This window comes from Tripterygium wilfordii, chromosome 21 (assembly GCF_013401445.1).
Source record: "Tripterygium wilfordii isolate XIE 37 chromosome 21, ASM1340144v1, whole genome shotgun sequence".
NCBI classification, from domain to species: Eukaryota; Viridiplantae; Streptophyta; class Magnoliopsida; order Celastrales; family Celastraceae; genus Tripterygium; species Tripterygium wilfordii.
Window position 1 is genome coordinate 16,899,258 of NC_052252.1, and position 14,333 is coordinate 16,913,590.

The 14,333-nt window shown below is 36.3% G+C and overlaps 2 protein-coding genes across 10 annotated transcripts; both read left to right on the forward strand.

Annotated features, from left to right (window-relative positions):
- The first annotated feature begins 942 nt into the window (after positions 1-942).
- LOC119988026 (probable disease resistance protein At1g12290) lies at positions 943-1,466 on the forward strand. Its single transcript, XM_038832934.1, has 2 exons — positions 943-1,286; positions 1,334-1,466. Exons 1-2 carry the CDS (start codon positions 943-945, stop codon positions 1,464-1,466), a joined length of 477 nt encoding a protein of 158 aa, XP_038688862.1.
- Positions 1,467-3,425: 1,959 nt separating this feature from the next.
- LOC119989108 (disease resistance protein RPS2-like) lies at positions 3,426-14,298 on the forward strand. Of its 9 annotated transcripts, none has more exons than XM_038834424.1 (8): positions 3,426-4,211; positions 6,364-6,602; positions 7,142-7,235; positions 7,719-7,917; positions 8,711-8,761; positions 10,503-13,681; positions 13,816-13,868; positions 13,976-14,298. In XM_038834424.1, exons 6-7 carry the CDS (start codon positions 10,507-10,509, stop codon positions 13,839-13,841), a joined length of 3,201 nt encoding a protein of 1,066 aa, XP_038690352.1. In that variant the 5' UTR covers positions 3,426-4,211; positions 6,364-6,602; positions 7,142-7,235; positions 7,719-7,917; positions 8,711-8,761; positions 10,503-10,506; the 3' UTR covers positions 13,842-13,868; positions 13,976-14,298. The 9 variants fall into 9 exon arrangements, with proteins under 9 accessions (XP_038690352.1, XP_038690351.1, XP_038690350.1 ...); XM_038834423.1 differs by having other exon boundaries at positions 7,861-7,917; positions 8,705-8,761; XM_038834422.1 differs by having other exon boundaries at positions 7,861-7,917.
- Positions 14,299-14,333: the final 35 nt, after the last annotated feature.

The window sequence follows — 14,333 nt, forward strand, 5'->3', positions numbered from 1 at the left end:
TGTTTGCTTTGTAGAGGTATTATGAAAAACAAATAGATCATTTACCATTAGCATTATGTCTAAAATATATCATTTACCATTATCCCAACTCAAGTTTATTACATCTATATATGTAGAGATGAGTCAACGAAATTTCAAGTAATGTCATAGAAAAGAAATTAGCATCACTAATCCTTTAGTTGAAGTGGAAGGAACAGAGAGACACACTAAACACATAGCAAAGAATAAGAATTTGGATGGGGAGGATTAATGGTTTATTTTACATTCTGCAATCTTTATAAGTTTTCTCCATCTATCATTCTTCTTTCTCAATCACAGCAATGGAAATTGTGACCTCAATCCTTGGAAACATCGGGGAATGTATGTTCAAATCGATTAAGTTTCAATTTGATTATCTGAGAACCTATGATGAAAACACTGTGGCTCTTGAGCACCAACTTGAAAACTTGGAGGGAATGGAGAAGGATGTGCATAAGGCCATTGAAGCAGCAAAAAGGAACGGAGAAGAGTTCGAAAGATTTTTCAACAATGGATAACAAGTGTTGAGGGAGTCAGGATGGAGGCTAGAAAGTATTTGGAGGACAATGCGAAAGTAAACAAGAGATGTTTTAGAGGGTGGTTTCTCGATATGAAAACACGTTACAAGCAAAGCAAAGAAGCAGTAAATAAAAATGAGATGATAAAAAGGATATGTGAAGAAGAAGCATTATTTGGTATTAATATTTCTCTGCCTGCGCCTCCTCTGGGGATAGATTCCATGATGTCCAAAAATATTGTACTTTTTCAAACAACTAAATTAGCTATGGAAGAGGTCATGGCTGCATTGAGAGACGATTCTATGGTTTTGTGGGGATACATGGAATGGGTGGAGTGGGAAAGACGACTTTAGTGAAAGAAATTGCTAGAAAATGCAAAGAAGATAAGCTTTTCGATCATGTGGCAATGGTTGTAGTGTCACAAACTATTAATGTCGAAAGTATTCAAGATCAGATAGGAGAGTTCTTGGGTTTAAAACTAGGAGAAAAAGGTGAGATGCTAAGAGCGAATCGGTTATGTGATCGACTAAAAAGTGAGAATAAGATCCTTGTTATATTGGATGATGTATGGGCCAAAATTGATCTTGCAACAATCTGCATTCCTTCAGGGGAAGATCATAAAGGTTGTAAAGTTGTCATCATCACATGGCGTAGGCAGGTGTGCATTGCCATGGGCAGCAGTGTCCTAGCCACAAGAATTGTCACTCTTGATGTCTCAACTAAACAAGAATCTTGGTACTTGTTTAAGTTGTAAGCTGGTGATATTGTTGAGTATCCCACGATGATAATTGTGGCAGAGAAACTAGTCAAAGAGTGCGGAGGTTTGCCTATTGCTCTTGTGATAGTGGGAAATGCTGTGAGAGGCAAAGATTTATAAGAATGGAAAGAGGCTACTCTAGAGCTCGAGAAATCGAGGCCCACGAATATTGAAGACATGGATGAAAATGTGTTCAAGTGCATCAAATTCAGCTATGATTATTTGAAAGATGAGGAGGCCAAGGCTTGCTTCTTGCTTTGTTGTTTATTCCCAGAAGATTATAACATTGAAATAGCTAGAGAGGTTGGTTAGATATGGGGTGGGGTTGAATATTTTTAAGAGAGTTGACAAAATTCAAGAAGCCAGAAGACGAGTACACTCGATAATCAACAATCTTAAAGCCTCTTCTTTATTATTGGCAAGTCAGTTTAAAGGCTGTATCAAAATGCACGAGTTGTTTGAGACGTTGCTAAAACAATTGCGTTGGATAAATATTTTGTGAAAGACGGTGAGGTTTTGAAAGAGTGGTCAAATGAACTGAGTATGGATGAATATAATGGTATCGACATCTTGATGAGAAATGAAATCCAAAAGTACCCTGATGCTTGGGAATGCCCAAATCTTGAGATATTTTTCACACATCACTACAATGCCGAGCAAAATATGCCAGAAGAAGTATTTAGGGAATGAAAAAGCTTAGAGTTTTAGATCAATACTGAGGAGAAAAGTAAGATTCCACAGCCAACTTGTTTCTTATGCCTGGAGAAACTGCTAGTTTGGCATCTACCGAGCTTTAGGGGTTGTCTGGCATGCTTCTTATTGACGTGTCCTACTCTTTTTCAAGGCTGAAACGATAAGTATAGGTCAGCGTCCCTTAATGTCAAACATCGGCGTTCCATTTGATTTGTTACGAAGAATGCGACAACTTGAAGTTCTGCGAATATTGCATTGTGAAGCAGTAGAGTAGTTATTTGATATCAAAGAAGAAGTAGAGGATGCAGTTGAGGAGGAGGAGAAAGGAATACTTGTCAATCTAATGGAAATGACCCCTAGACTGCTTGTATGATTTAAAGCAGTTGTGGAAGGGCCCTATTGGACTGCTGCACTTACGCAACTTGAAAACAGCCCCAAATTGGAAGTCCTTTTCCATTGGCCTGTAGCTCAAAGACTTGAGCAACTAGAAGAGCTACAAGTTTATAATTGCGATGAATTGGAAGAGATAGCTGGAAGGGAGACGGGAGAAGAGGGTGTTCATAAGGTGTTGTTTCCTGAGTTACGATATCTGAAGATGAAGAAACTTCCAAACCTAGTTGATTTCTACACTGGTAACTTGCCTGGGAACCAAAGCACGCCCAAGCTCAAGACCTTCATATTGATGGCCTTGATTATTCTAGCGTTGGGATAGCAGTTGAAGGCAAGAACTTAGACACAGTTATAAAAGACCACAAAGGTATACATGCATATATAATGTGTATCTAGTACTTGCTCTCTCTTCCTTTCAGTTGTACTCCTCTATCTATGAAACCTAATCATTGTCCAAATGAACTTCACAAAGTCTAAAGTGAGAGTCTTTCTTTCAGAGCTTTTACGCATAGTGGATATATAGTGGCCGACGCTGTGCAGCAAATGGTATCAGCTCTTGCATTTCTTTGAACTGGTATAATAAAATTGTTCTGATCACCTAAATTGGGTTTAACTCTTTCATATTTTTGTGAATTTGGCATGATTAGGAAGCTGATATCCTCCAACATTGTCCGGTCAGAACTTGTTGGCAACGTCTTTCGTTCTTGGTGTTTGCAGATAAAAGAGTGAGTGTGGTATCTCCCTAATCCCATTCTACAAATAAAGGTCTCTGTTTCATAAAGTAAGGATGTTTGAGTTGTGAATTTCATATTATTGGTGAAGCTATAGAGCAAGATGCAGAAGTTGTTATGTAATAAAGGTCTCTGTTTCATAAAGTAAGGATGTTTGAGTTGTGAATTTCATATTATTGGTGAAGCTATAGAGCAAGATGCAGAAGTTGTTGTTATGTAGTTAATCATTGAAAACAAGAAGCATATCATATGCAGATGTACAACAAAATTTTCATCCTCAAGTGTAATTGTAAATCTGTCATTCTCATTTTTTTTTGTTCTGTTCTTTATTGAATCATGGCAAGAATATATAAACATAACAATGGCACTGTGAAAGATATGCCCAAACTCTCCCAACTAAAGAGTATATATATTTTTAGTAGCCGAGAACAAGCCTCCTTTGTATAGCCTACTAAGTTTAAACTCGGATTGGACTGTGCATGCACAAATCTGCCCAACAGTTTAGTTAGGCCTTGAGTTTAAACTACCTAAAAGATTGACGTCAAGATTTGCTTAGGCCATTAAGTGTCCAGAGATAATCAGTTAGGCTGGTTTAAAATAAAAAAAATTATATCACAAAGACGAAAAAAAAAATAAAAACCTAATTCTCCGTCATTCAACTTCCGCCTAGAGTCCCGTAAAGCTCCGGCGGGACCTCTCCATTGTTGGGGCACTGGAGTTCCTTGCAGACGGTGTTGAGTTTCAGGTACGAAAGAGAGTCCTCCTCTCTCGCACCTTCGTCAACTGATCGAAACCAGTACAGAAACGTGATGATTAAACGAAGTCGAGATTAAATGCCATGTGAAGGATTTCATGATTAAAAGAAGTCGACTTTGATTGTGCTTCCGCAATAGACGACGGATCTTGGCTGCTTTACCGGACATCGAATTCGATCCGTTTGAGAGCACGAAGTTTAAGAGCAAAATTAGAAGTAACATGTGTAAATAACAGAAGGAGATGCAAACTTCTGAAGTTCCAGAGAAAGGCGAGAGAGAGCTTGTGATAGTGCTTGGTCAATGATCAGATTCAGAGTCCAAAATTTGGGCATCCAGACTGAAATTGCAGGTGGCATTTTTTTTCCTGGATTTTTCTTTTTTTACTCCCTCCATCCCATTATTATAGTGCCATAATTATTTTCACACATATTAAGAAAATATGATTAATTTAGTTTAAAATTGTTCTTTTTTTAATATACCCTCATTAATATGTAATGCATTTTTCAAACCCTCTTTAATGTTATTTACAATATTTAAAGTAATTAAAAACGTCAACAAACATAATGTGAATACAATATTACTCCATGAAGTAGATGATGATTGTTTTATGGGATTGATTTACGTTGAGTATATAGTCGTAGAAAGAAAGCAATTAATTAGAAAATTGTGGTGAGAAAAAAGTGTATTAAATGAGGATATAATAGTAAAACAATGACTTAATTTAAAGTAAGTGGACTATTATTTGAGACTTTAAAAAATGGTATAATGGACTATAGAAATGACACGGAGAGAGTATTTATTTTGTTTTTTATATTACATGTGGCATTTTTATTTTTATTTTATATTCCATCTGGCAAAAATGCGACAAGTCATCAATTTCCGGTATGAAATTGACGGGAATTGGGGCGGAGTGTTTTTTTTTTTTTTTTTTCAGTAACTTAATTGCAAATGTTCGTATCTTTCCGTGACATATTTGAACTTAACCCAAATGTTATCCTTAATGACACAACAAGGTGCAATTTCATTGAAATTTAGAAGACATTCTGTCAGTAACAAAATCATAAAACTCAATAGCTCAATTGCATGAAGTTCTTTCATTTGGTCTCTTTTTCTTTCAGTTAGAAACTATGAAGAATATAATGCTAAATGTTGTGATGATTAGCATATCAATAACAAGGGAGACATGGTATATTTATGCATAATATATTATTCTCTCAGCAATTGAGTTCAAAAGTACTAATACGACGAGGTGTCGTAAGTTCATCCCTGGAAATACTTGCCTTGATCTTATTCAAAGCATTTGTCTTTTCTTCACTGAACGGTGAGGCTTGGCATATCAACCAACCTCTGTTGGGTTAGAAGGTGATTGGAGGAAGGAGAAAATTACAAATGTAAATTCAGTAGTAATCTGGCTTTATAGAGTTTGTCTTTCCTTTGTTCATCAACAGAATGCAAATTCATACCAACATTAATTCTCAGTATCAAATCACTTCATTGGTTCCACATCTTACAGTTAATTTTTGTCGCCCTTTTATGTTTCATTTTTGGACTGGTATTTTTTCAATGATCTGGCTTATGTTAAAAAGACTATTAAGAAAAAACACAAAAATTCTAGGAATCTTTGTTGTTTGAGGCAGGCATCTAATTAGTTAATTTCTTTAATTTTACTTGATCTCTTTTCCTTCCTATAAGAAACTATGGAGAATCTGATACCTTTACCTAAGAAAGCAAAGAATTATACTATTCACAAAATTGAAGTAGAAAAAAGGAATAGCTAAGCATCTGTGTTGTGTTTTCACTGTCATCTCACATTGTGTAGGCTGCAATCTTCACTATTTGTCATTATTTATTGCAAACCACCTAAAGATCACTCTGGTCTCTGATCCTCTTTATATTCTTCAACGTTATTTATTACAAGCATGCAGTTTTCATCTATCCTTTTCTTTATATTTTATTTATATGACATTATGTGCATATTGCATAATGGTTTCCATAAACAATAGGGCTTGAGAGTCGGTGACAAACACAAAAAAATAATATTACCCCAAATAACTTATCTACAAGACTTGGAACGGCTTCATCTTGTTTTTTTTTCTTCTTAAATTTAGATTGTCTACGGAATATTAGGCTTGTATAGCTACATATTTTGCACAAACACACATATGGTGATGAATATATGATGTCAGGAAGGCTTTTTCTTCATTTTGAATTTTACTAGAATCTGGTGTGTAATTAGTAACGATTGGTTGAGCTGGTACTCAGCATTTTTTTTAACCTTTCAAGTAGTCACGAGCTTAAAATTAAGAGCAGAGATGCAGAACAAGCTGCCGAAATCAACACATAGGAATGCTAAGAATCTGGGAGAGTAATAGTCTCAATTTGCCCCTCTCAAATATACATGGTTAAACTGTTAAAGTTGGCATGGAGATGATTTTTTTTCTTTTTGCATTCTGCAGTCTTTGTTAGTTTTCCTTATCTATGATTATTCTTTCTCGATCTAGGGGACGGATGTTTTGAACTCTGGCATTGGAAAAATCAGAGAATGTATGAAAAATGTATGCTGGATTCGTTTAAGGTTCGGCGTGGTTATCTGAAACACTATGGCGAAAATGGAAAAAGATGTGTGTGAAGCCATAAAAGGAAATGGTGAAGATATCCTTAGGGTATCTGTACAATGGATAACAAGTGTTGACGAAGTCAAGATGGATGCCAGAAAGTGTTGCAGTTGCAACTTACTCAGGTAGTGTTATTTAAACCAAGTGTTTGCTATGTTTGACTTGTTTCTCACAGTTAACAAGTCTTATTTGGTGAGGATGCCAGAAAGTGTTGCAGTTGCAACTTACTCAGGTAGTGTTATTTAAACCAAGTGTTTGCTATGTTTGACTTGTTTCTCACAGTTAACAAGTCTTATTTGGTGAACCTGCTGCCATGTCACATAGTTTTTATGTTATAATATTATGTGTTTGTGCTTGTGCTAAGTATACTTGTTCTAGAAGGTGAAATCTCAGCCTTGTATTTGGCTATTGTACTTGTTCCTACGTTTTTAATCTATTTGGCAGAAGATGAAATGGAATTCAAGAGATTTTGCAGATAATATTATTTTGATCTTGCAGTTGTTTTCCCTTTTTTTTTTTTTTCTTCGTTTCTCCTGGTTCTCTAAGCTTATTGTTGCATGTTTGAGGTCTTCCTAGCTGCTGGCCTTGCTTGTTAGAGATTCTGCTCTTTGAGTTGTATGCTCAGGTTGTTCCAGCATCACTCAGTAGATTGATTATTGTGCAGTCTTTACAATTGGTATCAGAGCGAGATTCTTAAGGACCTGTGAGGAGATCTGGGTTGTGGAATTCTCTGCAAGTCAAGCATGTCTTCAAGCAAGGTATCTTTCCTCCATGTGAAAATTATTATTTCTGTGCTGTGAAGATGACATCTTAGCCGTTTATGTTTCCTTATTAGACGAAAAGAATATTGAAAAAAAAAAAAACCAACTCCGACCATCTATTAGTCTCAAAATCACAAAACAAATATTGTTAATGGCTTAATGCTATGAATCTTAGCATTACTGATGAACATGTGGCCTAGTGGTGGAGTTGACTCAGTAGTATTAATTAGAAAAGTTGCAGCGGTGCAACCTATAAGTCATAGGTTCAATTCCAAGAAACATTCTTTCCACATATTATGTGGGGGTAAGATCTACGTACATCATATTTTTCCCTGACCCTGCCCACTGCGGGTTCCTTTGCACGAAAGTTGTTTACCTATAACCCACCCACTACGGAAGCATTGTGCATAGGGGTTGTTTACCAATGAATCTTAACCTTTTCAGGAAGACATCTAATTCATTCATTTCTTTGATTTTAAGTGATCTTTGGCCCCTCCCATAAGAAATTATAAAGAACGTGATGCCTTTACTCCTCCTGAAAGCAAAGAATTATGGTTCAACATAAATAACAAAGAAGGGCTAAGCATTCCTATTGTTTTCCCTCTCATCCCACATTGTGCAGCGGCAATCTCCAATATTGGAAGTTCTGTACTGCAAACTAGCTACAAACCACAATAAGGTGTGTACTGATTCTTTATTCCTCTATCCTAAAGTCATTTTTATTGCAAGTAGTTTCATCTGTCGTCTTTTTCTTTTTCTTTTTTTTTTTGTGATTTTTTGTCTATATTTGTTGTTTCCCTGAACAATAAGCCTTGAGAGAGTAGAAGACCCAGGAAAATAATAGGATTTGGGGGGAGCTTTAAAGGTCAAAGAAAAATGTTGGGTTTTTTTGTTTTTCAAAATGATATATGTCCATAATTTTTCCATCCATAAACTTATATAATCTAGGTGACAAGCTAGATAGGCATGTCATATAGATTAAAAAAAGACAAACTTTATTAAAGAAGCCACATAAGCATACAACATGTTTATGTAAGTTTATGGATGTGTAGTGTTTATGTAAGTTTATGGATGTGTAGTGCTTCCGTTTCGTCTTTGATGACTGAAGAAGAATATGTCACATGCCATTTTAAAATTATACATTAGTTGAGCACTCGAACTTAAATGGTTGACAACATAAGCTTTTGAGTTCATATGGATGCTAAATGCATATAGAAACGCTTATGCACATTTCTGGTGTGCATGAGTCTCCCTTAGTTAGTCTCGCCAATCGGATGGCAGTCCATTTGTATGGTTATTTATTCTTTATTGTCTTTCCTCGCCTTTGTTTGGCGTGGCTACCAAAATTTCCCACCCTTTGATGTGTTGCTCTCTTTTTTTTGATAAGTCTTTAAAGAATACAGAATAAAGAATAATTAAGCATCCTATCCTATTTGTGTTTTTCACTTTCATCTCACGTTTCGTAGGTGCAGACTCGAGTATTTATCGTTCTTTATTGCAAACTACTTAGAGATCACAAAAAGGTATGCTCTTATTATTCGATCCTTGCCGTTCTTTACTACCAGTAGTTTCTTCCGCCTTAATATTTTTTCTGGTATATATAACTGTTTCCAATTGCTTTATTCATGCAAAGGATAAGTGAAAAAGTTATCCATCAAATAAAGAGTTTCATTTATAGTATGTTAAAATTGTCTAAGCCCCTTATGCATGCTCCATCCATAGAGAGAGCGGCATTATGAAAAACCAATAGATCATTTATCATTAGCATCATGTCTATTTAGCACTCCTCTCGGAGTTGCTCAAAGAAAAGAATTTGTAGAGAGAATGAACACCATGAAAAATAAACTCTATTTCATCATGATTCACATAACGACAACAGCACAAGGCACCACCACACAAACAATAGAAATATGAATGAACTAAGGTTAGTCAAAATCCTAAGCTACCTTTGACCAGAACTTAACATGCCACACAATTCAAAGAGCCTTACATAAGAGTAAATACCAAAAAATGTCAATGGCTGTCAAAGTGCCACGTGGCACTTTTTACCTAGTCAATTTGCTTATGTGTATCTTTAAAAAAATTAAAATTAAAATTTTTTTTTAATTATGACATGGCAAAAATTTAAAATTTAACACAAATAAAAAAAAATCGCATGAGGCATATAAAAAATAAAAAAGAAGAAAATTCTTCCTCTTCTCAGGAATGAAACCTCACCAATCCAAATTATTCGTCTTTTCTTTTGATGAAATCAAAATTTTCTTCTCCTCTTGAAAGTTCTTCATCGTGAATTCTACTTGTACCAATTCAAAACTCATCAATCCCATCCGCTTCCCCACCTATCCTCTGCTACCAAGCCCAACGCTTTTTCCTCCAAACCCACCTCCTCACGTTAAATTTTTTTTTTTTGATTTTAAAATTATAGATGTGTAGTTTTCGATCTAACGAATTCAACGATGTATGTTTTGTTAAACAAAAAAATATATATTGTTTGCTTCGTTAGACCAAATACTAGACATTTATAATTTTTAAAAATAAAAAATAAAAATTTGTGATCCAAAGTAGTTACAAGAGACCCTTTGCACCCCGATGTATATATACTCAACAAAGATTGTTGAAAGCTTTAATAAAATATATTAAGGACTTGAATTGTCATGGAAAGACTACATCGTAGCCTTAACAAAATAAATTAGCTGTTAGTACAATCTAAAACCTTCATAGAATTCAATGTCAAATAACAAAGAGAAAAGAATTAAAGAATAGGCAAATAACTAGTTTTGGCTGAATTTCTCCAATCGATGACAAGCTCCAGCCTAATCTCACTCTTTCTCCTCTTGTTCGAGATTCCACATAGAAACTCCAGCGGTGAATAGCCTCTGCCTTTGGAATTGTCTCTCCATATTTATGAATCTAAATCCTCTCTTTTTTAACCAAAGTGCTCGTGTCTTTTTTTTTTTTTTTTGAATGAAGATTTTTGGGTCTTAACTTGTCACACGTTTTTTCTCATCGAAAACAACTTACTGGGTAAACTTGGTCATCATATGAATTGTAGTCCTTATATAGTTATATACCAGACCACATCTAACATCACATCAATAATGCACCATACACACATATGCACATGCCCAGGAGACTAGAAGAGACCTTACAAGCACTGAAAATCTAGAGTTGAGGTTAAATTTGCATGGAGAGGATTAATGGTTTCCTTTACATTCTGCAATTTTTGTAAGTTTTCTCCATATATGATTCTTCTTTCTCAGTCAGTGCAATGGACATTGTCACCTCCCTCCTTGGAAAAATTGGAGAACGTGTGTGGGATTCAATTAAGTTTCACTTTGGTTATCTGACAAACTATGATGATAACGTAATGGCTCTTCAAAACCAACTTGAAACCCTGGAGAAAATGGAGAAGGACATGCATGAAGTCATTGAAGCAGCAAAAAGAAATGGTGAAATAATCCGAAATAATGTTCAACATTGGATGGCAAGTGTTGAGGGAGTCGAGATGGATGCAAGAAAGTTTTTGGAAGAAAATGGGAAGGCAAACAAGAGATGTTTTAGGGGGTGGTGTCCTGATCTGAAAACACGTTACTCATTAAGCACAGGAGCAATGGCGAAACATAAGAAAATAGAAAGGCTATGTGAAGAACAAAAAGTATTTGACGTTAATGTTTCTCTGCCTGCACCTCCTCCGGGAATAGATTCCATAACCTCCAAAGATATTGTTCTTTTTCAAACAACTAAATTAGCAATGGAAAAAGTCATGGATGCATTGAAAGAAGATTCTACTAATTTTGTGGGGATACATGGAATGGGGGGTGTAGGAAAGACCACTTTGGTGAAAGAAATTGCTAGGAAATGCACAGAAGAGAAGCTTTTTGGTAATGTGGCAATGGCTGTAGTGTCACAAACTGCCAAGGTGGAAAGTATTCAGAAGCAAATAGCTGACTTCTTGGGTTTAAAACTAGAAGAAGATAGTGTAGTTGCAAGAGCAAGTCGATTAAAAAATCGACTAAAATGTGAGAATAAGATCCTTGTTATATTGGATGATGTTTGGAAAAGACTTGATCTTGCCACAATCGGCATTCCTTCAAGGGAAGATCATAAAGGTTGCAAAGTTGTCATCACCACAAGGCGTAGACAGGTCTGCACTTCCATGGGCAGCAGTGTCCAAGCTACAAGAATTGTCTATCTTGGTGTCTTAAATAAACAAGAATCTTGGGACTTGTTTAAGTTGCAACTTGGTGACATTATTGAGTCTCCCACAGTGAGAACTACGGCAGAGAAACTTGTCAAAGAGTGTGGGGGTTTGCCTATCGCTCTTATGACAGTGGGGAATGCTATGAGAGGCAAAGATTTAGAAGAATGGAAAGAGGCTGCTCTAGAGCTCGAGCAATCGAGGCCCACGAATGTTGAAGACATGGATGAAAATGTGTTCAAGTGCATCAAATTCAGCTATGATTATTTGGGAGATGAGGAGGCCAAGGCTTGCTTCTTGCTTTGTTGTTTATTCCCAGAGGATTATAACATTGAAATAGAGAGGTTGGTTAGATATGGGGTGGGGTTGAATACATTTAAGAGAGTTGACAAAATTCAAGAAGCCAGAAGACGAGTACACTTGATAATCAACAATCTTAAAGCCTCTTCTTTATTGGTGGCAAGTGAGTTTCAAGGCTGTATCAAAATGCACGACGTTGTTCGCGATGTTGCTAAAACAATTGCATTGGATAAATATTTTGTGAAAGATGGTGAGGTTTTGAAAGAGTGGCCAAATGAATTGAGTATGGATAAATATAATGGTATTGGCATCTCTTTGATGAGAAATAAAATCCGAAAGTACCCTGATGCTTGGGAATGCCCAAACCTTGAGATATTTTTGACACATGACGACATTGTTGAGCAAGAAATGCCAGAAGAAGTATTTTTTAAGGGAATGAAAAAGCTCAGAGTGTTAGATCAAAGTCATAACTCTGACTTTGGAGGTGGAGGGAGAAGATTGGAGCCATCACTTAGTCATCTGACAAATCTCCGGACATTGATTATCGATGGTGATCGCCATCACAGGCCCTGGAGTAATCAGGAAATGCGAATATGGGGCATTAGCGCACTTGGAGAGCTAAAAATGCTCCAAGTTGTCAGCTTTAGAAATTGTAGCTTTGAAGAGCCGCTGGATGCACTGAGGAAGCTGAAGAACCTGAAGTTGCTAGAATTGGAATACTGTACTAATTGTTCATCTCTTTTCAACTATACAACTACACTCACTGAAGATTGGAATTTTTCGCAATTAGAAGAACTATACGTGACTGAGGCCATGTCTTGTAGTGTAGCAGAGCTGATGAAATGTCATCCTCACTTAAATGTGTTACGAATTTGTATAGGTATTTGTTGGATACCTAACAACTTTGTCTTCCCCCACTTGGATAATTTTGCCATTTCTGTGGACTCACAACCACCTGCTTTTGATTATTTTGAAAATATATTGCACCTCGATGGAAATGATGGAAGGCTCGACATGGCATTGCCTAGCATGATTGGGACATTATTGGCGAGCGTAAGTATTTTACGTCTTCGTTACTTTGATGGATTTAGAAATATACTTCCATACTTCTTGGTTGGCAGAGACAGTCTCGCTATGTTGAAAAAATTGGAAGTTGTATATTGCCGTGAATTGGAGTTCTTGATCAATACTGAGGGGGAAAGTAAGATTCCACATTCAACTTGTTTCTCATATTTGGAGGTCCTGGAATTTTGGAATTTACCTAGCTTTAGGGGGTTGTGTGGCATGGTTCTTGTTGATATGCCCTACTCCTTTATAAGGCTGAAATTATTACGTATCTACGAATGTCCCGAAATGTCAAATATCGGCGTTCCATTTAATTTGTTACGAAGAATGCGACAACTTGAAGTTCTGAGAATAGCTGATTGTGAAACATTAGAGTACTTATTTGATCTCAAAGAAGAAGAAGTAGAGGATGCTGTTGAGGAGGAGGAGGAAGAATTACTTGTCAATTTAACAAATATGAAGCTAACTGGGTTGCCTAATTTAGAGCAGTTGTGGAAGGGCTCTATTGGACTGCTGCACTTACGCAACTTGAAAAAAGTGGAGATTGATTTGTGCCCCAAATTGAAAGTTGTTTTCGATTGGTCTGTAGCTCAAAGACTTGAGCAACTGGAACAGCTAAGAGTTTATGATTGTAAGGAATTGGAAGAGATAGTTGGAAGGGAGACGGGAGAAGAGGGTGTTCATAAGGTGTTGTTTCCTGAATTACAACTTCTGGAGATGAAGGGACTTCCAAGACTAGTTGGTTTCTACGCTGGTAACTTGCCTGGGAGCCAAAACACGCCCAAGCTCAAGACCGTTCGTATTTATAGGCCTGATTATTCTCTCGAAGAGATAGCAGTTGAAGGCAAGAACTTAGACGCAGTCGTAAAAGACCACAAAGGTATGCAATGCATATATATAATATAAATGTGTATTAATTACTTGCTTTCTCTTCCTCCTATTTATTTATACTCATCTATCTATCTATCGTACGACCTATTCATTGATTGTCCAAATGAATTTCTTTTCTTCCAGGGCTTCTACTTTCAGAGGAAGAATAAATGGCAGCTAATGCTGTGCAGATGATGGTATAAATAAGCTTTCTTTTTATTTTTATTTCTGTTCTTTGAGTTGATGAATTGTTCTTCTGATCACCTAAATTGGGCTTTTAACTCCTCCATTTCTCTGAATCCAGCCTGATTAGAAAGCTGAGCTCCTGCAACATCTTTCCTGTCGTGGCTCTGTTCGTTCAGAAAGCAGAAGCAAAGCAACAACAGAAGAAATAACAGCAGAGTCGAGTGAGCATTGTAGTGGTTAGCATTAAAGACAGTATAAGCATGTCTGCTGCCTTACTCATTCATATCTACAAACAGCCTTAATTAATTTCGTTCTTCATTGTTACCACATCTCATTGCCATGTATTTCTCGTCATTCTGTACCTTCGTTTACTGTTGTTGATAACATATATTTTGTTTCTTGAAATTTACCAATGCATATTGCATAAGTTGTATTTGGAAATACCACTTCTTGTTTGATAAGTTGTGTATTCTAGA

What these genes read in the sequence shown, in the direction of transcription:
- LOC119988026 (XM_038832934.1), top strand. Translation starts at nt 943, where the DNA reads ATGGTTGTAGTGTCACAAACTATTAATGTCGAAAGTATTCAAGATCAG. An exon ending in TCTTGGTACTTGTTTAAGTT is followed by an intron (nt 1,287 to 1,333) that starts GTAAGCTGGTGA and finishes TAATTGTGGCAG; the next exon opens with AGAAACTAGTCAAAGAGTGC.
- LOC119989108 (XM_038834424.1), top strand. Translation starts at nt 10,507, where the DNA reads ATGGACATTGTCACCTCCCTCCTTGGAAAAATTGGAGAACGTGTGTGG. An exon ending in AGTCGTAAAAGACCACAAAG is followed by an intron (nt 13,682 to 13,815) that starts GTATGCAATGCA and finishes CTTTTCTTCCAG; the next exon opens with GGCTTCTACTTTCAGAGGAA.